We start from the raw sequence: 25661 nt of genomic DNA, 5'->3' as shown, positions 1-25661 counted from the left end.
TGAAATGTGATATCTCTACCGTTAGTGATTTATGCAACAATTGGCTGTCCATACTTAAACCACAACTTTAAACCCGAGTTTAAGTTAAACCCGACTTCAGAATACGGGCCAAACTGAATCACAAAATGGGAAAAGAAAGCAATATCATTTACATCCAATATAGGTGTATATTCAGGATTTCTTTGTACAAAATGACAATCACCACAATTGGTTCTGGGGCCCGTTGCAGAAAGAGTTGCGTTTAAACGCAAGTCAAAAAATCAATCGCAAGTCCCAAATGCGCGCTGTTGATTGGTTGAAAATCAAGTTACGAATGATTTTTAGAGTTGCGATTGATTGCAACTCTTTCTGCAACGGGCCCCTGTTCACATATTGCAGAAGGACATGCTACCTCCGGTACATAGGATAAACACGAGACAAAGCATTCTGTTTCAAATTTGTGCAAATGTACATTTATCATCTCGGATGAGTTCCATGCAAAATGAATGCTCTATTCAGATAAGATTCCAGGGGGTGTTTCACAAACAGCTAAATGTGACCAATGGGGTGTTGCAAGAAAATATTTGCTATCAATTGTATATATTCTGTTGCAATTGATCAATTGTTGGATCAATTTTAATAGTAGCAAATCAGATTACACTCCTTTTTCAAGAAGCAGATTAGCTATCAACCAGATATTTACAATTAAATGTAAGATTGATTTCGGGAACAAAAATAGACTTGTAGTTAATCACAAGTTTCTTGCAATGCCCCATTTAGAGGATTTGGCCGATGTAATATCTGCCTTCTGTGCCATCAAAGTGACACTTAAATCTTTGTGAAAACCCACCTGAAATACAACGTTGCCTTCATATTCATAAAATGAATTTAGAAAGTTAAATCTTTCTTATGTTTGGTCCATATGAATCATGTACATGAGGCTCCAACCTAAGTTGTTGCATTAAGCTGAATTATTCAGAGAATGTACCGATACTTGGTTTCCCCATAAAAGAGACACTTTTAGAAGAAAAGTTTGCTGTTTTTCATTTCTTCTTCCTTAATACTAGCAGTCTCACATGGAAGCAGTCTCACAAGGAAGAAGTGTACTGAAAAACTTCATACCGTTCAACATGCAGTTTGTAGTGCATGAATAATAGCCAGTTAACTTGAGCTAATCATTACAGAGTAAATAAAAAAAAATCACTGTTTCAAAATGCAATCAGCAACTTCAGAAGAATCGTTCTTTTGTCATTAAATAATCACTGCGCTATATCCATTTAAGAATTATTGGAAAATATGAAAAATAGAAAATTAATGATTGTTGCTGATTTGATAGGCATAGCAAGATTAATTTTTTAGCATATGAAAGCTGTGTACCTCATGGAATCTATTCACATGGACATATGAATTCATAGAGAATTAACAATGGTTGCCAATTTGAGGATCATAATAAGATTTATTTTGAGCTTATGAACGCTGTGTATTGCATTGGTTCTATTCATATGTGCAAATGAATAGAAGATTAATAATGGTTGCTGATTTGAGGATCAAAACAATATTAATTTTTAACTTATGAAATATGTGTACCTCATGATTCAATTCATATGAACATATGGATATAAACAGAAAATTAATAATGGTTGCCAATTTAAGGAGTATAACGGGATTTGTGTTTTTTACTTATGAAAGTCTGTGTATCTCATGGGTTCTATTTACATGAACATATGAATATGAATAGAAAATAATTGTTGCTGATCTAATAATGAAAATAAGTTTTATTTTGAGCTTATGAAAGCTGTTTACCTTCATGGGTTAAAGGGATAAATCAACTTTGTTGAATGCAGATAGAAAAATTATTCTGACAGAAAGAGACATTGCTTTTCAATAGCTGAATTTGTAGACGTAATGGACATCACTAATTATATAAAAAAGGTGAGACGTAATGGACGTGATTGATTATATAAAAAGGAAACATGAATTAAAAGAGACTTTTCATACAACTTGCCAGAGAGAATCTAATAACCATACATGGTTAGACCATCCCCCCCCCCCATTATGGTCAACATCATTGTGATTTCCTTTCTTGCCATATTAGATGGAGATATTGAAGGTCAAAGTGAAATGTCAGTAAACATGTAAATACGGTAAGAGAAATGATTAAAAAATCTGTGCGCAGATATGAAATGATAATGTTGGCAGTTTTGTAAGGTATACTTTTACTGTGTTATTTAAGTTGAGCTAAATATCTACATATGCAGCAAAGAAACATTTTCAGGCTTATTTTCCATGCATTAGTTTATATTAGGAGAAACGTTAAGAAATGTCTAGAAATTGCATGTACTACAATTTGTATTTCTTGAATTTATAATTAATATAAGTTTTTTCCCCTTTGTTTTATGAATTAAACAGTGTACGAACAGCACTACTCAAATTCAAAGTGAAAAGTAGCAAGAGATGAAAGTTAAATAAATAAGTGTAGCTCCAATCATACCCAGAACACAAATAAGTAAATAATTAGTAAAAAGAATATTTAAAAAATCTAAAAATAGCTGATATAGGACAAAAAATATCACATTTGTATTGAGAGGGTCCATGTACCAAATTTTACAATACAAACGTAAATTTATTGTAAAACCAAAGTTTCGCAAATATAAACATGGTTATCACCATAGCGATACTGTTTTACTTCTAATACAATGACAAGAGATAAAAAAGAGCATGCATTAAAAGTAAAAGTTTTGTATACTATGCTTATATATATCTGCAAAAAACATGATAAAAGATATAATACATCTTAATCTCATATACAATTAATTGGCCTTCCTCGTGTCAAAGGTCACTGAATACATATCAATATTATCCTTTTTCAAATCAACATATCTCATTAGTTTTATTTCAACTACAGTAATTTTGTGCAATCTAATCATTCCTAAACTTGCGATAACCTACAATCACTAATGAAACCTAAGTAGAGAGAGCAAGTTCCTTATGTGTTTAGGGGTCCATTGCAGAAAGAGTTGCGTTTAAACGCAAGTCAAAAATCAATCACAAGTCCGAAATGCGCGCTGTTAATTTATTGAAAATCAAGTTGCGCATGATTTTTAGAGTTGCGATTGATTGCAACTCTTCCGGCAACAGGCCCCAGTGCTGATAAGTTAAGTGTTGGAGGCGTTTCTAAATGTGAAAAGGGCAGCTTTGAGCATTAATCAGCAAGATTTCATCATTTTAGTTTCCATTACACTTAAAATTTCTTATTGCAGTGGGAAATGCTAGGCTTGATCTTTAGGCAATGTGCTTCACAGCGCTCAATTAAAGCTCAGCATTTTTTTTTTTTAAGTCAATGGGGTAGCAGACGAAACAATTAAATCGGTATAATAGAGACCTATTTTGATAAAACCATATGAAACGATAGGTGTGAGTTGGTAACCATTATAAGACCATATGCAGAACCTAATAAGAGACCACATTTGGGACCTATGATGGAATTATCATATGTGGCGCCAATTAATAAATCATGTGTGGGACTCAGTATGAAATCATTTGTGTAACCTAATATGAAACCCTATGTGGAATTGTGGGCCCTACCAGAAAATCATATATGGGCCTTATTATGAACTCATCAGAGGGCCCTATTATAAAACCCAATTTGAGCCCTGTATATAAAATCATATGTGGGGCCAATCAATAAACCGTATATGAGACCAATAATGGAACTATATACGAGTCTTATCATGCAACCATATGTGGGAACGTATTAAGAAACCCATATCGGACCCATTATGAAAGCCTATGTAGGCAATATTATGAAATCATATGTGGGACCCATTATGAAACCATATGGGACCATAATCGTATTTCATGTCATCATCTTACAGTAAAAGGAACATCTCATATTGAGGAATTCAAAATTAGAAAATGATCGCAAAATTTTCTGAGCAATACTTAAACATGTACATCTAAACCATTCTTGCTTGCCAAAAAGGCTTCCTAAACACTTTTTAAGTCCAGATAAGAATTGGGCCATATCATGAAACCATCTGCTTATGATACGATATACACATTTTTTTTAAAGTCACAAATGTTGATCGTTAAGAAAATATTACAAAAAAGTGGATTCTCAATCGACCTGCTCTTTAGAAAATACAGTCAAAGCTGCTTTGGAAATGACCTGTATATTACCAATACACATGTATACCTTTGCTCCCAAAACTAAATAAGAGGTCGGAAAAAAGAAGGAATATATTCCACTCTTTTTATATTTAAAAGTTCATAAATTCAAATTTCTTTTTTCATTACATATGTAACATCATTATTCAGATCTATACATTTTTCTTTCTTTTTAAATGTCCATTAAGCACTTTGTTAACATGTGGGCCCCATGCAAAGTCTATGGAGTTCACACAGTTTATTTAACATGTGTGAACAGGTCAAAAGTTTTATATGATTTAATGCATGGTCTTATTCATTCAGGCATATGAACACGATGATAATCGCTACAAGGTACGTGTGAACATATCAATGGATTGTAAAGGCTTCTTAAGAAGAGGAGAAAACCTATGTGAACATGCCTACACAAGTCAGTGGACATGCTTCCAATTTGAATCTATTGACATCTGAGTTGACTCCTGAGTTCTGTGATTCCCATAGGCTTTGTACAGAGATCACCTGATTCCAGGAGGCAATGGATTAATCTGTTGACTACTGAGTTCTGTGATTCCCATAGGCTTTGTACAGAGATCACCTGATTCCAGGAGGCAATGGATTAATCTGTTGACTACTGAGTTCTGTGATTCCCATAGGCTTTGTACAGGGGTCACCGGGTTCCTGTCAGCAAAGGGTTAATCTGTTGACTTCCGAGTTCTATCATTCTCATACGCTTTGTACAGGGGTCAACCAGTTCCAGGAATTAAAAGGGTTAAGGTTTCCATGTTATTGAAATTGGCACAAGAGGAATGGGGTAGCCACTGGATCATCTCATCGGTAATTTTCTTCGTAGAATGTTGGATGCTGAAAGGTAATGAAAGAGACAGAGAAATCAGTTCCAAGCAGATCATGAAGTAAACACTGCAAATCATCATCATTACAATGTCTAATATCCTATTTATATATAATCCTTGTTTGTGCTTGCCTAGAGTCCAAATTCTTCTCCAATATAATAATAACATGGTAATAATATAGGATTTGTATAGTGCACGTATCCACCTTGCTAGGTGCTCAAGGCGCTCCTATATTACCCCGGCTAGGCTAGTCTGGAGCGCACAGCTTTTTGAGGCATTACTTCCTGCCGGTACCCCTTTACCTCACCTGGGTCGAGTGCAGTACAGTGTGGATAAATTTCTTGTTGAAGGAAAACACCCCATGGCTAGGATTCGAACCCACAACCCTCTGTTTGAAAGGCCAGAGTCAGAACCACTAGACCAAGACGCGCCAACAATATGGATTAATGAATGAAAAAATCATACAATCATAGAATTTAGAAATAACACAGAATTCCCAGAATTTCATTAAAACTTTGAATACTACATGAATACTCATGAATACTATTTTCTGCCCCAGAAATTAGAACTATGACAAATCCAGTGACAGTCATACAGACTAGCACTGTGCATAAGCATAAAATTGCCCATCTAACCTGTTCTCAATGTTTAGCACGTGTATACCAAATTCTATCTGCACAAGACCAGATGTTTTTCTAAATATTTTCACTACTCAAAATTTTCTGTCGTTTTGTATATGTCACTGATGAACACATAATGCGATGCACAGAACACCAAAGAAAACAGGATTGGCAATTGAGAAAAGGAAAACCTTGGGGTTTCTATAATAGCTGGACATCAACACCAAAATGACTATACTGAATTTTAAATTCACTAAGCAAATTAATTGGTAATACTCTAAGTTCCCAATTATCTTTACAGTCCTAGGTGGAAACTAGATTAAGATGTAATGGGAACAGTCAATTGCCAATTCGTCTACTGCCAACTCTTCCACTCACCACATGGTCTACTTTCATTTAGTCTAATGCCATTCCGTCCATCAACATTTCGTCCAACAACCATTTGGTCCATCAACTGTTTGGTCCAATCATCATTCCTTCTAATCACCATTTCGTCTATGACCATTTTGACTCATTACCAGTTGGTCTAATATCCATTTCATTTTCATTCATTTTCCACAATTTAACACTTAGTCCAATTAGACCAATATGGATTAAAGGGCCATTGGACCAACTGGTTATGAAACAGAATGGCATTAAACCAAATGAAAGAAGACCATATGGTGAGTGGACGAACTGATGGTAGACCAAATGATAGTAGACGAGTTGGCTGTTGTATGAAATGGCATAAGATGAATTGGAATTAAAACAATGGGAATGCTCGAAGCGGTTTTGGAAGCAATCTTCCAAACCAGTTTGGAAAACTTTGCAATATATTTTTCAGGACCTCTTTGCCTCGTTTAAGCGTAGGTGAGGACAATTCAATTCTTCGGGAAGAGATCTCCACACGATGTTTGGCACGCTTCTCCACGCACTGTGTGTAGGCTGTTTACACTGCGGATTCAAATGTTGTGTGAAACATGTCACCCCACTGAGAGCGTTCCCGTAGCAACGGGCTGCTATACATGAAGTGGTTTTGAAAACCACTATAGGGTAATTGCTGATGTGGTTTACGGTACACCATGTGGAGTGTTGTAGAAGCAGTGGATAGAAGAAGAGAAGAATGGATAGGCGAGAAACTGGAGATTTGAGAATAGAGTATTCTTTCTTGAGAATAGTCCTGAAAAGGACTGTAAACCAGAAGGAATGTTGAGTGAGAACAGCTTGAGTAGTAGAGCTGATGAGGAGATGCTGGCTTGCGTCGGCGAGTAGAGATGATGAGTAGTAGAGAGACTCGACGTTTCGGACAGGTTGACTGTCCGTCTTCAGGAGTGAAGACTGTCCGTCTTCCTGAAGACGGACAGTCAACCTGTCCGAAACGTCGAGTCTCTCTACTACTCATCATCTCTACTCGCCGACGCAAGCCAGCATCTCCTCATCAGCTCTACTACTCAAGCTGTTCTCACTCAACATTCCTTCTGGTTTACAGTCCTTTTCAGGACTATTCTCAAGAAAGAATACTCTATTCTCAAATCTCCAGTTTCTCGCATATCCATTCTTCTCTTCTTCTATCCACTGCTTCTACAACACTCCACATGGTGTACCGTAAACCACATCAGCAATTGTACATGCCACCATGCAAACCTTCAAACAACATCTCACTATAGGGTAATCGGATGGGAACGCTGGCAAATTGATCTTCCAAACTGGTTTCTTAAACCAGTTTCCACTGAACTAGTTTTACAAAGTATACTGAGAATGAGGTCTAATTCATAAACATTCACCAACTACATACCACATCTTCTGCTTGTGTATTTCTATTGATACCATCATTGTCCTCATCATCGTCATCATCGTCATCGGAGTCTTGATCAAGAGGGGCAGCATTCCGAGCTGGAAATTAAAGAAAAAAAGATATCGTTGAAAGCGAAGCTTGAGCATGGGCAATTTTTTTCGTACAAAAACAAAATAATGTGCAAAACGAAGGGATTATTAAAGCTACACCTAACAAAGGAAATTTCACATCTCAATCCAGAGGAGCATGTCAAGAAATTATTTGTCGGGCATTTCATCCGACAAGTCCTGTTTTATCCCACAGCTGCCACAGTAAACAGTGCTTCTCAGCCAATCAAAATCAAGGAAAGTTGTTCCATCTGACAGTTTCTAAGAAAACAAATACAGATGAAACGCTCCCCTGTGACTGACAATACTCTCTTCCTAGCCATTGTCTGGTTCAGTGTACTCCAATGAAATACATGGTGGCAATAGTCATAAACCATGAAAGTGCTCCACCTCGAAGTAAATGATTTGAGATACAAGGGGATTCAGATTTCACATCCTAGGTACGGGACAGGAAATAGTCACTCTCCCTTTCTTTCTATTGTTCCTTTCCCGCCAATTGAAAGTTGTTGGTAGTAAAAGTCACATACCCTGACAGGGCTTTGACTCAAAATAAAGGGTTGACGCTACATTAGGGGAGTCACATATGAACATCCTAATCAAGAGACAGATAATATTTAATCTGTTCTAGCCTTTCTCTCGTTCTGTTCTTCTCCAATGAGAGTCAATGCTAGTAATAATCCCATATTTTAACAAAGACACATAATTCAAAATGAAGGATTTATCAACATGGGGATTCGGATTTAACATCCTGATCATGGAGACTAAAAATGACAACTTACTCTGTCCAAGCCTTTCTCTCGTCCCGTTCTTCTCCAATGAAAGCTGTTGGTAGCAGTAATCACATACCCTGACGGGGGCTTCCGACTGAAGGGGTAGAAGAAACTTCTTCGCAGAGCAAGATTGGCAAACCACTTTACCACACTTCCGACAATGGTGCTGAGAGGGACAGAGCATAAGAAAATAAAATGGAGGTTAATTTCATGGTAAATTGTGAATTTGTCTACATCTGCTTTATCATCTTTCCATCTTGTCGCATCCAACAAGGTCTAATCCTAGTTGAAAAAATAATGAAAATTCATAGAATCTGAAAAGGAAATACTCTAAAAATGCATTTCAACCCAATTGATCGTGGGCCCGGCACCCACACCGCAGCGCCAGATCGATGTTGCCCTATCCGTTAAATCATTGAATGCCAAACAGGGTAGCAATAACTCTAATCTTTTAACATCTTTTGGTCTGACGCAGCCAGGGCTTGAACTCCCGACCTTTGGGTTATGAGACAGACACTCTACCAACTGAGCCAACACACTGGTTCTACTATCCAATAAGGCCAATGCCACTTAGACCAATATCTATTTCGTATAATATCCACTCGGTGTAACATTACTTTACATAGTTCAGATTAACTACTTACAAATAAAATTTTCATTTGAAAAATGAAAAATAGTTAGTAGATGAAGTTGTAAACATCTTCTCACATAAATGTCAAAGAGATTATCTTACCCATCTGAACAGGATAGTAAATGCCTCATTACATGTATGTCAGAATTATCTTATCGGGTATCTTACCTGTCTGAACATGGTAGTAAACCTCATATTACAATAATGTTGAAATTATCTTATCAGTCTGAATGGGGCAGTAAACTTCACATTATATAAACATTCATTTTTATCTTACCCATCTGAACAAGGTGGTAAACTTCTCATTACATAAATATTAAGATTGTCGCATTCACTAATGTTATGGAGATCCTCCCATTGGCAGTGCAATATAGAAATGTGATGTCGCATGTGAACAACTTTCCGTTTGATAGACTGTAAGATGCCCCCAAAATGTCTCTTTTTGCTCTTTCTTATGGTGAAGCAAACTCTTTATGCATAATGTATTCTTTGAAAATATGTATTACATGCCCTCCTAAAGAAAGAACACATGCTCATAGATGTGATAAAAGAAGCAGTTTCAGTGAAATATATACAAAAGTAATTGCAAGTTGTTCACATGTGACATCGTACACAATCTTTGTAGCATCATCAATGGGGGATCTACATTTCAATCATGATCTATAATCCAAATGCCCATAACTTTCTTATTATTTATTCAATTTTTCTCAAACTTTTGTAGATCTGTTTCCTTGATTTTTCTATTTTCGCACAAGCTCTCTTGTCCCAAAGGTTTCATTTTCCTTTAAGATTATCTTACCCGTCTGAACAGGGTGGTAAACCTCTTATTACATAAATGTCCTTTAAGATTATCTTACCCGTCTGAACAGGGTGGTAAACCTCTTATTACACAGCATACAATGTGGGGCATCATGATCAGGAACCCAGACCGGACTTAGCTCCGTGGCAGGCTTCTTCCCACCTGAAACATAATAAGAATAATAATGATAGCTGGATTTATAAAGTGCATTTGCCTGAGGATACAAAGCGCTGCTATTATCATTTAGCTCGAGCTACCATTTCCGGCGTTTAGTGCATGCAAGGAATTACTCCTGCCGGGTATCCATTTACCTCACCTGTGTCGACTGAAGCACAGTGTGGATGAATTTCTTGCTGAAGGAAAATACGCCATGTCTGAGATTCGAACCCACGACCCTCTGTTTCTAAGGAGAGAGTCAGAACAACTAGACCACGAGGCACCCATAAGACCAACAAATATCAAGACCTCAGTTCCAATATACACATATTCATCTTTGCGAAATAAAACTACCTCAACCTGCTATACAGCCAGCAGATACCTATCATAAATTGCAATATATTTGGCAAATGTAAACTGCCGATTTGTTTATTGCCAACTCATCAACTCATCGCATGGTCTCCCTTTATTAAGTCTAATGCCATTCCATCTATCAACATTTCGTCTATAACAACCATTTGGTCCAGTCATCACTTTGTCTAATAACCAGTTCGTCTAACAATCAGTATGTCTTAAACCTTTTTTTATTTTCATTCATCTCACCCAATTAATGTTCACTATTCAAATTAGACCTAATGTTTCATGGACTTAATGGCTAATGGACCAACTGGTTATTGGACGAAATGGCTATTGGACCAACTGGTTATTGGACGAAATGGCTATTGGACCAACTGGTTATGGACGAAATGGCTATTGAACCAACTGGTTATTGGACGAAATGGCTATTGAACCAACTGGTTATTGGACGAAATGGCTATTGGACCAACTGGTTATGGACGAAATGGCTATTGAACCAACTGGTTATGGACGAAATGGCTATTGGACCAACTGGTTATTGGACGAAATGGCTATTGGACCAACTGGTTATGGACGAAATGGCTATTGAACCAACTGGTTTTTGGACGAAATGGCTATTGAACCAACTGGTTATTGGACGAAATGGCTATTGGACCAACTGGTTATGGACGAAATGGCTATTGAACCAACTGGTTATGGACGAAATGGCTATTGGACCAACTGGTTATTGGACGAAATGGCTATTGGACCAACTGGTTATTGGACGAAATGGAAAACGCTGAGCAGAATCTCAAATTAATCCCATCTTGTCTGGGGGAAAAAATATAATATCAAAAATAGAATATAAATCAAACACCTGCCATATCAAGCCCAAGACCAACCCAAACCACTAAACTATGGAGCTTTAGTTCACATGCATACATTTGGCAAAATCAAAGGAAGAATTGTTAAAATTTCGCAAAGAAATATGCAGCAAATTCAACTCCCACCTCCTGGACCCTGGAAAACAGCATTGCAAGCCACATTGACCAGCGCAGCACAATTGCACGCATGCACTACTAGCACGCGCAACAGATGTCGACTCTTTCCCACGAGGCACAGCAAATTTCTGCTTGCCCGCTGCAACCGATGGGTGTTTCATAAAGCTGTTCGTAAGATACGAATGACTTTACGCATGACTGGTGATCCTTTCTTGCGCTATGTGATATCCCTATGTAATTGATTTATGACCTAAGAACAGGTTCCAGTCGTGCGTAAAGTCGTTTGTAACTTTACGAACAGTTTTATGAAACACCCACCCGGTATGTGGCGCGCCGTATCGTGAATCCAACGAATTGTCTTTAAAAGATCATGAACACTTACTTTTTGCTAGCAGATCTGAGATGCATTTGTTGATATGTGCCATCCATTCTGATTTCTCTGTTGCCGTGGCAGCATACACTGTGAATGATTTGGTCGCACTGATTATCTGCCAACCATTCTTTAAATCTGAAAAAAAATAAACAAAGAATGAAAATTACATGCATAAATAAATAACAATGTCAATGATTGATTGGTGGTGATTTTTTACCTGATTGCTAAGAAAGCATGAATGCTTGTAAGCAAGCAACCAGAGGACCGACGGCTTAGGTCCCCTCCAAAGGACCTGGTACTGAGGATTAATGCCTTACCAAAGGGCACTAGCACACCAAGTGGGAATCGAACCCGGGTCACCGGAATACGAATCCCCCGCTCTACCGACTGAGCTATCGAGCCTCCTTAATATGTTATTTGTATATTTGTGATGTCTCCCTAGCAACATTCGTTCATATTCTTCCATAACGGTATTAAAAAACAAGCTAAAAACCTATTTGTTTTCTCAGTAATATTCCTTTAATATATATTGTAAGCAGTTGAAGAGTAGAATTTACATGTACATGGATATGGTAAAGTGCTTTGAGCATGTTCAATGAAAATGAAAGCTACATAAATGCTTTTTAAATGTATAGGGGAAGGCGGGGTAAGTTGAGCATAGGGGCAAGTTGAGCCACCAGCCCCAGGCCAATAATGAATGAGTCAGACATTGTGGTGGTGTCATGTATTGATGACCCATAGCGTAACCCCTTAACCCCACCGCATTGTTTCCAACTTTGAAACAAAAAGTAGTTTTTTAGAGGGGAAAATGTGAATTTCAGCCAAAAAAGTAAAAAAGAGTGTGAAATAGATAAGTGCTTTATAAACACACACGTCTTTAAATATAATAAAGACATGATAACAACATTATTAGTCCAGGTATGGATCTTCATTCTTGTCATAGTCTTTTATATGATGGATGCATAATAAATGTGTGGATACAAAATTATCGCACTAAGTTCAGACTGGGGTAAGTTGAGCCAAACAGCATGGGGTAAGTTGAGCCATGGTAATTCCTATGGTAATGTATCTTAAAAAACAAACAAACCATAAAAGTCGATTTAAATGCAGGCTCAAAGGAGCAAATTGACATGACTGCTCTTTTCCTTTTACAGAATGTTAGTATTTATAGAAAATTAGCAAGTGAAAAGACTTTAAACAAAAAATTGACATGCTGGTTCTCCCCCATACATTTTGTACATAGTTTTTGTGGCTCAAATTACCCCAGAAGGTGGCTCAAACTTACCCCATATATGGGGCAAGTTGAGCCATTTGACATCGGTTTTTTTCAAAGGTCACGATGACTTTCAGTGTTGGGGTAGAAAGTTATATATAGGTGGAAAATATTTCAGAAGAATGAAATTTCAAGGCAAGGTACTTATTTCGACAAGATTATTAATCATATCTATTTTAACATGCAAAAAGCAAAAACTGTCACAACTTACCCCGCCTTCCCCTACATGTACATGTAAGTAAAGATAATCACCCTTGAAGTCCTAGGGCTGTTTTAGCATTGTGACTTAAAATCGTGCTGAGCCCATATAGGCAAAGCATTTAATATTTGGAGAGTGGAACATTGTGGCCCAGTGGATTAGTCCGACTTTGAAACAGAGGGTCATGGGTTCGAATCCCAGCCACGGCATAATTTCCTTCAGCAAGAAATTTATCTACATTGTGCTGCACTCAACCCAAATGCGGTGAATGGGTACCCCGCAGGATTAATTCCTTGAATGCATGAGCGCTGAAAGGCAGCTCGAGCTGAAGCTTGGGTAATAATAATAATAATAACATCGCACCTTGGAATAGAATATTTCTCGATAGATGGCTCTATATAAATTATTATTATTTGGATGTCAGAATCTCTATCAACAGGAACCAAAACTTTCCAGATATACGTGGCATGAATTTGCCATTCACTTTTGTGCACTGAACTAAAATTTCTGCTTCTTGTTCAGGTCTACCCCTGACCTTGGTAGTTCTGTTCTAGTCGGATCCGCTTTAACACCAGGAGGGTGTTTCACAAAGATTTAAGTATGACTTAAGTCGCACTTAAATGCCAACGCGTACATGATATGCAACGCGCGATCTTATTGATAGATATGCAATTATGCGCCTCCTTATGACACGATCTGACCAATGCGGTCAAGCCTTTCATACCATATGCAACTTGGTATTTCATTTACCAAGAATGTTCTTAAAATATCGACAATTCATTTATCTATTCATTTATGCTTTTATGTTTGTGAATTGTAAACAAAAAAACTTGCAACGTGAAATTTAAAGCATGCTACATGTCGATAAAAAAAATCAAAGAAAATTTCACTTACTGCCTTCATCGTCCACTGATTTTAACCTCACATCCTCCAAGGGCAATAAATGTTGTTTGTTGTACTGAAAATAAATTTAAAAAAAACAAGAAAGTGAGAGAATTAGAGCAAGTGCCGTCATTTTTAAAGTAAATTCAGGGTGCTACATAACTTTTTAAAAGCACCTGCCCAGTCAGGCAATTAAATTTTAAATAGTTGGAATATATACTTGAAATCCTTGAAAAAATAGTTTTACCTCTTCAAAAGAAAGGTTTGCAGTTTTATAAACCATTGACCTTTTCTCTATTTTGACATAAACTGATCTACCTTGTTATTGCATTTCTTTTTCCAAAGTGATTTTATCTTGCCTCCCATGACCAAAATTAGGGTTAATATCATATATCGACCCTAAATTTGGTCATTCTACTGTTAGAATTTCGATTGACCAATTTCGGTCAAGTAGTTTTGGTCTTTACTTCAAAACACTTGCCTGACTCTAACTTTTACCTGCCCCAGGCAATCGGGCAAGTGCTTATGTAGCACCCTGAAATCACCGGTAAACAAAAAAAGGAAGCACAATCATACAGAGTAAAAAACAAACATGAAAGGCAATCATCTACATATTACAAATATGTGAGTAATAATACAGATCAATATATTGGAAGCGAGACTACACAAGAGGGAAAATATAGTATTTGCTACCAGTAATAAAAAAATATAAAAATACAGAGAAAAACAATACACAAGGAAGAGTTTTACAGTTGCATACCTTCTTAAAGTATAGATAGAATACATAGGAAGAAAAACCTGGAAGTATATTTTGATTTAAAACAAACAAGGAAGACAATACAAATTTTGCACACAATTACATGTATAAAGAATGTTTCTTTTTGGTTGATAAAAAAATCTTAAAACCTGGTGGTATTTCACAAAGATTTAAGTATGACTTAAGTCGCACTTAAATGCAGACGTGTCCATGATATGCAACGCGCAATCTTATTGATAGATACGCATTAGTGCGCGTCATCATGACACGATCTGACCAATGCGGTCAAGCCTTTCATACCGTACGAAACTCGGTATTTAAGTGCGACTCTAAGTCATACTTAAATCTTTGTGAAACATCCCCCTGGTTAATTCCTGGGAAAAGGGAGTAGTTGGAAGACCTGGAAAAGTAGCCCCCACAAATAAAAAGAATAATTTTTTGCCGGTAGGGGGGGAATACATGTAGGCATAGTGGGGAGGAGTTGCTATAGGGTTTTCAAGCATGTACATGTACCTTCTTTTTACTGAGTACAATATTGCCGTAAACCAAGGCATCGTTGAAGAGGAAGAATTGACGAGGCTTGCATCTTTTCCGGCAGTTCTTTGTGAGGACGCCCTCGCCGACCAACACTCGCCCTGGAACAGCTAGGGGCTGCACAGAAAGGATGAATGACAAAAATAATGTTACATGTAGGAGGGCTCCATTGGATCAAAGTTTTTCTGTGTGTCTCTGTGTTAAAGGGGAAGTTCACCCTGAAGAAGACTTTGTTGTAAAAATAGCAGAAAAAATAGTAAAAAATATTGGTGAAGGTTTGAGGAAAATCCGTTAAAGTTTTACTGGTAGAGATACCTGTCAGTCACAACTGGCTATCCATAGTTAAACCACCACCAATAGACCAGGGGGGCGTTTCATGAAAGGACTTGTCGGATGTTTTATCCGCCAAGTCCCATTTTATCCGATGGATGCCATAGTAACAGTACTGTACCTCTCAGCCAATCAACATCAGAGAAAGATGTCAGGTCTGACAACTTGTCGTCGATGAAACAAAACCCAGGTGGGTTTTTCACGAAGCTGTTTGTACTAATTAGTTAAGAGTGACTTTAAGACAGACTGGTGATCCTTTCTTGTGGTGAATGGTATACACCAAAATGCTCATTGACGATGGTTTCGCGCATTAGAGAGGATCACCAGTCATTCTTAAAGTCGCTCTGAACTTTAACAAACAGCTTTATGAAACGGGCACCAGAGTTTAAAGTTCAAAGTGCGCTGTATGGGCCAATGTCTACCAATAGAGGCATAGTATGTACATGTAGCTATCATGTCAAAATCAATCTTTCTTTCCTTCCCAAATTGGCAATTGTCTTGATAATTATTGATTTTTCAATCCTTTTATACATCTGTACTTTGAATTAAAAAACAAATATAATACCGGTAAAGTAAAAAACAGGAGTTTGAAATTAATAATGCACATGTATTTGAAAATTCAATGAAAAACTGTCACTTTTACATTTTTCATAGGTCGGGGATTTCAAGGTTCAAGGTTCAGTAGCTTACATGTATAGGGAAACCCCTATTCATGAAATGCTCCTGATGCTTGACATATGTACCGCCCTTTGAAAAACAGCCAAGGTAAAGATTTCATTTTAATAAGGAACAAGGAAAGAGGAAGCCCTCTTTGAAATAAAAGTATATGGGTATAAAATAATTTTCCTGTTTAAGTACCGGTATACATACATGTATACTGTAAACAGGAAAATTATTATTAAAGTCCAGTGTAAAGTACTATGTCCAGTGAATACTACCACAGAGACTATAGGTGGTTTCAAACCGCCTCGATCACAAGAATCCCCGTTAAATTACGAGAACTTTTTTGGGCTAAAAAATACCCATTAATTATTCCTGCATTCACACCGCCCTGAAACATACCCTTTCGGGATAAGTTCCCGAAGTTACGAGCATGCGCAGTATGGTCTGATAAGCAGGCAAGGCGCGAGATTCAAAATCACTAGCCCAGCAGCCACCCACGCCGCCGCGCCCAACGACACGCTTGGCTAAAAGTTCCCGTAATTTGCTTTCACATCGCCAAAATACCTGCGACCTTGGAAAAATCCCCGCGAAAGTTCTTGTAATTTCGCCAAGTACCTACTATTCAGCGGGTATTTCCTTTCGGGGATATTACGCGTAGTTTGCTTTCACATTACCAAAATACCTGGTATTTTCTGATCGGGGTAAATTTCCCGATCAGAGAATACCTGGAACTGACGAACTTCGAGGCGGTCTGAAACCACCTAGTGTGATTAAAAAACTACGCTGAAAGCTGAATTCTTTAATAGCACTATAGACTACTTAGTATAAATTACGTGAAGTGTGAACACATCCCTATTGTCTACTACAGAGACTGATGACTGATATATGAACACATCCCCAGCATATAGACTGATTTTTGTGTGTGTAATATGGACTAATATGCAAACTGATATCGTTTTGTGCAATGTGAACACATCCCTCATACTGTACAGTGAACATGCATACTTGTTCTTCAGAGACTGTCAGACTGATGAATATTCTGTGCAAATCTGAACACATCCCTACAATTACTTTACATGTATTGTATACATGTATGTACGTCCTACTACAGAGACTGAAAACTGGGCGTTGTGGCATGCGTCTGTATTCCAAGCTATGTGGGGAAGTTACAAATTGATGCAGAGGTTCGAGCCCAGGGCTCCGTAACACAAAGGTTAGCGATTAATCGCTAAATGAAATGGCCTATCAAGATCATCCTTCCATGTGCATTTTGCTCCGTAGACTGAATAGGAACCAATCAGAATTGCTCTTTCAAATTAGCGATTAATCGGTAATCTTTGTGTTACGGAGCCCTGGTCACGTCTTTCAGATGGTGACGAACAAGGTCGGTTCCAGACGTAAATCCGATTTAAGCACGTCTGACAAAACTCAAATACACACACAGACTGACAAGTACTCTCTGTTAATGCGAACATACATGTATTCTTAGTACTATAGCCTGTACATTGTAGGCCTAAACTAGACTGATCAATCATGCGTCCTCTGTGCAATGTGACCATATACATTATTTAGTATTAAATGCATACATGTACTACAGAAATTTATGATTTGTTTAAAATATGAAATATGAGCACAGCTTTAAAGTCTACACAGACTGTTTTCTATTCTGAAAATGATTCTGTGTAAATGTGAACACATCCCTGGTAGTGAAAACTACAAAGACTGGCTGATTCTGTGCAGTGTACAATGTGAACACATTCCCAAGACATTTTATTGGTCCTACGACAGAGACTGATCAACTACTCTGTGCAATGTGAACACATCCCTACTGCTACACGTATATAGATTGATGACTATTCTGTGCAATGTGAACACATCCCCTCATACTGTATTCTCCAGAGTCTGATGACTAATTGTTGGTTAACCTTCATCATGACAGTGTATTTTAGGGAGAAAATGAAGGTCAGTACAAAGAGGAAATAAAGATGTGATTCACCTGTTCGACATTGCAGAGAGTAGCATAGAGAATGCATTTAAGGGCAATGCTCCATTTCGCCCTCACGACAGCCTAAAACGCCCCTAAAATTCCTGTGAATGCATGCTTTGGGGTGACCATTTTTTCTTGAGTCGCCCCAAGTTCTGTCACATCCATTTTCACAATTATAGAAAATAAATTTTCTAATAAAGATATTTAGAAATTTGCTTTTACTGCATAATTGCTAGTTACTCCTACACGTAGACAGTAGCCCATATTTTAAAGAAATAGCTTCAAAACTCTGCAATCGCCATAATGTGGAAAAAAAAGAAATAGCCCATAAGAAATCCACTAGCAAAGAGAAGATAAAAGCCTGTGTAAAGGCCATTGCACACCTTACAATTGGTACTGTACATGCAACTCGATTTTTTAAGTTTGATGCACCTACGTGGAACATCTTTCTGTGAAAAGTTGATGAGTAAATCATCATACGAATACCAGTTCCACCCATGAATTTGCTGCCCTCCTTTATAAAAGCATATTATTATATGGAGGTGTCGTGGTGTAATGGTTTGAACAGTCACTTGACTCTTAAAGGACAAGTCCATCCCAACACAAAGTTTCTATGAACAGAAAGAGAAAAATCCAACAAGCTTAATTTCACAAAACAGTTCGATGCACATCTTGGTCAGCATGCAAATGAGGAGACTGATGATGTCATCCACTCACTATTTCTTTTGTATGTTATTAAAATGAAATATGAAACATTCTAATTTTCTCCTCATTGACAAGTGAAACAACTATCAATTCCTCCCTGAACATGTGGAATTAGCATTGTGTGATAATATATGTTTCAGTCAAGTTGGTCCTTATTGTCAAATCTGTAAAAAATGAAATATTGTATGATTCAAACAATAAAAAAACAAAAGAAATAGTGAGTGATTGGCATCATCGTCTGTCTCATTTGCATGTCACTGAATTGTGCATATCGTTATTTTGTGAAAATAAGTGAAACCTTAAAATGTCATAACTTTCTTATTTAACATCGAATTTTGATGAAATTTTCAGCGTTGTGCTCGTTTGATTTTTCTCTATTTATTCAAATCAACATTTTTCTGGGGTGAACTTGACCTTTAAATGATGGTGTCATGGTGTAGTGGTTCAGTCACTTGACTCTTAAACCAAGGGTCAGGGGTTCAAATCCCACCCGGTGAGCAGTGACGTTTAAAAAAGCTTTGGTAAAGGGTCAGTAACATGAATTATAATTGAGTACCATAAAATATTTCAATGCAAAAAAGTACTTGGTCATTGGATGTTTTTCAGCAATCATAAATTTTAGAATTCAAATTCGGCATTTTCCAGCAATTAAATTTTAAAATTTGGCATCGAGTGCCCTCTCCTGCTGATGATTATTCTTTCCTTTTAAAGCACAGTACTATTAAATACAAATTTAGTATTAATGGATACATATCAGAAAGCTAAATGTACAAAGATTATATCCTGACATTTGCAGTCCGGTCCATGCTTAAGAAGTAGTTTATTACCAAGACAAACATACATAGATATCTTATCTTGATCAGGCACCCAATTTTTATGTAAAATCCCAAAAATTCATCCAATGAAACACATTTCACATACATTTTGTAGATCACATCATAGCCGTGTTAGGGCACACATAATGTATTCATATAATTTAGTATGAATTGGAATTTAGTGACATTCAACTTTGGCAGATTTTAGGATCCACCGTGAGGTCAAATCTAACAGTATAAAGTATTTTGTTTAAGTACTGAAATCATTGTGCGATGATCAATTTTTTTTGTGTGTGGTGCATGGATGATCCGATAGATTGATCACCTCCCCCCCACCCGGGGGGGGGCCACTTACATTGATGAGTGGATACCATGCGCGACCCCAAAAAACACGTAAAAAGGATGTCTTTTTCACGATAGGGCACGTTACGTACGTAACGTGATACATGTATTTCGCTAGGACAAATACGTGTTTAGGGTAGAATTTGCGGAGATGATAAAACAAAATTAAAATGTTTTCTAAAGGATGTCCTTTTTTGCCCCAACGCTTCATGTTTAGAGTCCACTTTGCGCGAGGTGTAGAAGGTGGGGTCGTACTAAACCAAATAAGGTAAAGCCGATGACCGAAGGACCCGTAACAATAAAACATTCCTGTACTTGTTTAGGGGTTCATTTCAGGGAATATTTGCCAAGAGTATCGTTTTGTTTCCAATACTTGTTAAGGGCAGGGTTTCACACGCCAATATTTGTTAAGGGGTGCATTTTCAGAATATGGAAATTACGTGTTTAGTGTGCGTTTTGAGACCCCATGGTCGCGCATGGTATCCACTTGTGAATGGAAGTGGCTCCCCCACACACATGTAAACGTACATCTTCACTGCTCAGCTAAAGTACCCACTACTGCCATTCCAGCTTCCAGCTGGAATCTTTAACTTAAATGTACCACTTGGTCTAATGAATGTACATCAAATTTGTCAAGTTTGTGTTTGGTCTCACCCCACAGACCCACTAGTCTGCAGGCACAGACCCTGATTAAAACTTTGATCAACAAGTGTGTCTCCACGTAAAGACTAGCACATACAAAACTTGCTGTTTCCTGAGCGAGAGGGCCTTCAGTACACAAGGCATGAGTAGGCTGCACATTCAGACCCTTAACTCGAGTGAAGGGTTTGCACAGCATACTACCCACTACTGCCTCACCCTACGGACCCAAACACATGTATGTAGTCTAATCTTGATTTATCAGTAAAGTCTAAAGGCCAGTGCACACTATATACTCTAATAAAGCACATTTTGCATTAAAGGTAAATTCCAGTTGTGGTAACGATATTAAAAAGAGTTCGTACCAAATCCAATGATTCAAAGAAATGACCACCAAAGTGTCTGTTTGTATAGATAAAACATACATGTATGTGCCAAAGGATTCTGGAAGAAATTGTGTATTTGCTGAGAAATCAGCAAATAAGCACAGGATTTGGGTCAAGCATCGGGTCCGACTTTCAAAGCAATAATTATACACTGTCCCACATGCGCTTATCTGTGTTGAAGATCTTCAGTGTGAACATTTTTCAGCGTAGATTTCAAGATTTCACTAAGTTCATGTACCACATCTAGATCCTCGATGATATACTGACAATTAAGCCTTGTTTTACAGACTTTCTCATGAAATCGGTGTTTACTGCAACTACTGGCATTTCTCTTTAAATGTGAGAGTTCCAAGGAGTAATTTTTTTTCATTTAAAGTTCAGCATAATGTCAGGAATGTGGCAAGTCCTGAGGTCGGAGTAAAGTCCAAATTGGCTTCAAGTGGCAATCGATGAGGTCATTATGATTTGAAATTGAATTTGGTTTTATTCCTACAGGAAGGCTCAAACTGGACTGAATTTCAATTTCAGAAATCCTACACCTATTCTGAACTCTGTTCACTAAAATCTTATTGGTTGGAATTATTTGAAATTTGTATTGCACCACTTTAATACATGTAGTGTGCACCAGCTTAAAGGGGAATGAAACCTTTGGAACAAATAGTCTTGTGTAGAAACAGAAAAATCAAAGAATAAGAATAAAGAAAGTTTGAGAAAAATCGGACAAATAATGAGAAAGTTATGAGCATTTGAATATTGCAATCACTAATGCTATGGAGATCCTCCCATTGGCAATGCGACAAGGATGTGTGATGTCACTGATGAACAACTTTCCCTTTGGTGGACTATAAAATACCCTCAAAATGTCTCTTTTTGCTTTTTCTTACGATAATACAAACTCTTTATCCATTATGTATTCTTAAAAAATATGTATTACATGACCTCATGTAGAAAGAACACATGAACTATGGATAAATGTGATAAAAGAGGCAATTCAAGTGAAATATATACTAAAGTAATGGGGAGAGTTGTTCATCAGTGACATCACACATCTTTGTCGCATTGCCAATTTGCTATCTCCATAGCAATAGTGATCGCAATATTCAAATGCTCATAACTTTCTCATTATTTGTCCGATTTTTCTCAAACTTTTGTTGATCTGTTTCTTTGATTTTTCTGCTTTCACACAAGCTATCTTGTTCCAATGATTTCATTCTCCTTTAACTTACACTTAGTCTACTTCGCACAGATCATTTTTAATCATTCATGAAAGTATATTATAGCTCAATATGTATTCTACCATTCAGTCAATAACTTTAACCCTTTGCATGCAATTGCATTGGTTACTTCAATATAACAAAATATGAGGATTAGTGTCTCCTATTAGGGGACACGTTAGAAATTTTTCGCCTGATTAGTGTGCAATCTCACATCATCCTAATTAATGATGATTTATTTACTGAAAAATATATGCAACTCTTTCCAGGGCATTGCAATATGTCATTACTGAGCACTTCACTGAGGATCAGGTGGGTGTTTCATAAAGCTGTTCGTAAGTTAAGAGCGACTTTAAGAATGACTGGTGATCCTTTCTTGTGGTAATTGGTATTGACTTGGTGATTGTTTAGCGCGTATTCATAAGTCTTATATGTGCTAAACAATAACTTAGGCTCACCAGTCGTTCTTAAAGTCCCTCTTAACTTAAGAACAGCTTTATGGGATGGCCCCCAGGTGAACTGAAAACTAATACTCCGGTCTACTTTTTGAGATCACCATACAATATACATGTACAATGTATTTGTTGTATTTCATTATCTAGCCTACAATCTGAACATATGGGAATTCCAAGGGCCTTGTTTCAGTTTTCCAGCGCTCTTGGGGGCCCTTCGGGAGCAAGTTAGCTCCAAGCCCCCATGAAATTTTATCCCTGTTGAGGATATCATTACAATCTTCACTCTCGAAATTGGCAATTATCACACATAGGATGAGCAGATAACTCAACTTGTTCAAACTGGCTATTGTGTCTCTATCATTAGGAGACATTTTTTTTTTAATCCAGAATGCATGCAATCATGGATTATGATAAGGATGATCAAATGTTCTGTAAAACTTGGCGACACTTCCCATGCCAAATACATTGTGTCATTCTTTAACACTTTGCACGCTGATGTTGCAATTTTGCACATTCGTACAAGGAATTTCAACAATCGTAATAATAAGTTTTCCCCCTAACTTCATGATAGATAAGTTAATAAATGGCAGAAGTTCTTGAACAACATCTATATCAGTATCAATGGTTCAAAATGGAAACCATGATTCAACGAAAATAACATGGAAACAATCATTATAATTCCCCAAAACTTAATTCAGCGTGCAAAGAGTTAATAACTGTTGTTTCAAGTTCATTGTTACACTCTAAAGTCTAAATTAATAATGGTCATACATAAGATTCGTGTACATGTAATATGACATATCATCCAATTAACAGAAATATATGAGAATCAGCTACATGTAATAGAGGTACACTGAACTCTTTTATGGTATAGAGTCACTACAGACTAAGCAGTAATTTTTTTTTTTGGCTTATCAGTATTAATCAATACGGAAACTCTGATATATGGTTTTATTACTTTCCATGAGAAAATTCATTGAACTGGAATTGATGTACCATACATTTTCTATGACAAAATCGATTTGCATTTTAAATCAAGTTTGAAACAGGTTTCAGTTCTAAACAGAAAAGATCATCTATGAAAAATCACCATACCTAAATTGGAGATACATACATCATTTTCAATATCACTCTTTCCAAACTGCTTGCAATGCGATGATGATGTCTAAAATATATTTTTAAAATATCGTTTTCAATGCATTAGAGCAGGAATATTCTATCTTGCCAAAAAACAGAAAGCTGGAAATTATATGCTCCAAGCAATTTTCTTATAAAGACTCAAAATTTGATTTATTTTTTCAATATTAGAATTTTAAAATACCCCATTTCCTTGTCTATTCTACAAAAGAACTTCAACATCAAAAAATTCAGCAGTTTCCACTTATGACTGTGATAAGCTACTGAAATTAGTCAGGGAAAATTACCAACAAAAATTCTTCATGAAATGCCCCCTCCATATCTTTCCTCTCTAGCATAACCTTCTTCAAATGACAACTCATGCTTGCATTTAAACAAAATAAAAGAAAGGGAAAATAAGGTTGAAGAAATCAATATTTTTACCTGGCCTGAGCCTCCAAAGCATAATTCCACTTGCTCAATCCGTTTACGATTGGCTTCACTGTTTACTGTACAAAACAAACAAATAAAAGATCAAACATTTATTTCTTTCGTTCAGACTGATACAAACATTTATTTTTTTAATCATTCTTCGACACTAGTTTAGCGTTGTGAATTGCAGAAATTATGGTCTTGTGGACATACTTTCAACCTTTGAACCAAGACTGAGCAGGTCAAGGGTTCAATTATCTAGCTAGCATCCATAATTTTATTCTATTTAATTTCCTATAATCATAATTCTTCCTCTTCGGCTCTTCCTCATTTTTTTCCTTAAATTTTTATTCTTCTTCTCTTGTTCCTACTTTTCTTCTTTTTCTTGTTCTGCCCGACATCCTCTGCCTCACTCAACAGAATCGATCATTCTCAGTACCACTCCAGGGCAATAGTACTAATACAGGGCAGGAGAGGTGGTCTTGCACAATTTCCTGGGAACTTTTCTTTCCTTTCTTTCTTTTACTTTTCAAACTGACATAATTTGAACAAAGAAATTATCATATTTTTGAAAAAAAGAAAAGCATATTTATAAGGCAACAATAGTCAAAACTGACTAGTTTGCCTATTCAAAATAACAACAACAACAACAATACCACACCGACTCAACTCTCAAGTCAACTTTCATCTCGACTCTCATTCATTGAAAAGTTCAAAACCTGTGCCGTGTGCGATTCACATCTCTCAAAAAGTCAAATCACCATTTAATAATTTTATTCTTGTCAAATGCTACTAGGATTTTATGAAAAAAATAATTTAGGCAAAAAGGTATGGTTGGGCTGATAACAATTTATCATGGTAGTCCCATCTTGTGAACAAAAACCTGCAATGTCCCCCAATGTGACACGCAAACTCTTCTTCGTAAACGCCTCCTTTCTCTCAACGGGTTAATCACAATATCATACGCCGAGGTGGGCGGCGTAAATTTTCTGGGAGAACGGGTCGCACGCGCAATAAAATTGTGATCACCGTCAATCTCACTCAACTTTGACCACCCCAAATCGACACTTTCCAAATTAATATGAACAATCAAAGCAATTATTCGTTATCTGTATTTTTTACTCTTTCTCTTAAAAGTTAAGCTAGGTACCGGAAATGGGAAGGAGGGTTAGAAATAGTGAAACAAACTATCGGAAGTAAAGCTTTACTCACCCAGCCGATCTACCATGTTTATAATGTGCAAGAAAAAGTTGAAATAACCTTTGATCCAGTCACATGACTCAATTTTTGTAAAGCATCAATCTGAACTCAACCCCGATTTAAACTTGTATATCGTGATTCATAAATCGAAAATAATCTTAGAAAATTGAGAAACGCTGCATACTTTTG

General features: G+C 36.9%; 1 protein-coding gene across 1 annotated transcript; it reads right to left on the bottom strand.

Moving 5' to 3' along the window:
• Positions 1 to 1097: 1097 nt before the first annotated feature.
• On the bottom strand, positions 1098 to 25573 carry LOC121417202 (pleckstrin homology domain-containing family F member 2-like). The gene is made up of 9 exons (XM_041610819.1): positions 25485 to 25573; positions 24285 to 24349; positions 15168 to 15305; positions 13910 to 13973; positions 11553 to 11678; positions 9736 to 9839; positions 8257 to 8413; positions 7371 to 7468; positions 1098 to 4986 (listed from the first exon to the last, which is right to left on the bottom strand). The coding sequence occupies exons 1-9, from the start codon at positions 25498 to 25500 to the stop codon at positions 4954 to 4956; spliced, it is 801 nt and encodes a 266-aa protein (XP_041466753.1). The 5' UTR covers positions 25501 to 25573; the 3' UTR covers positions 1098 to 4953.
• Between the last annotated feature and the right edge of the window lie 88 nt (positions 25574 to 25661).

The sequence above is a fragment of the Lytechinus variegatus genome, chromosome 6 (genome assembly GCF_018143015.1).
Source record: "Lytechinus variegatus isolate NC3 chromosome 6, Lvar_3.0, whole genome shotgun sequence".
Classification (NCBI taxonomy): Eukaryota; Metazoa; Echinodermata; class Echinoidea; order Temnopleuroida; family Toxopneustidae; genus Lytechinus; species Lytechinus variegatus.
This window is presented reverse-complemented; position numbering and strand designations above follow the sequence as displayed.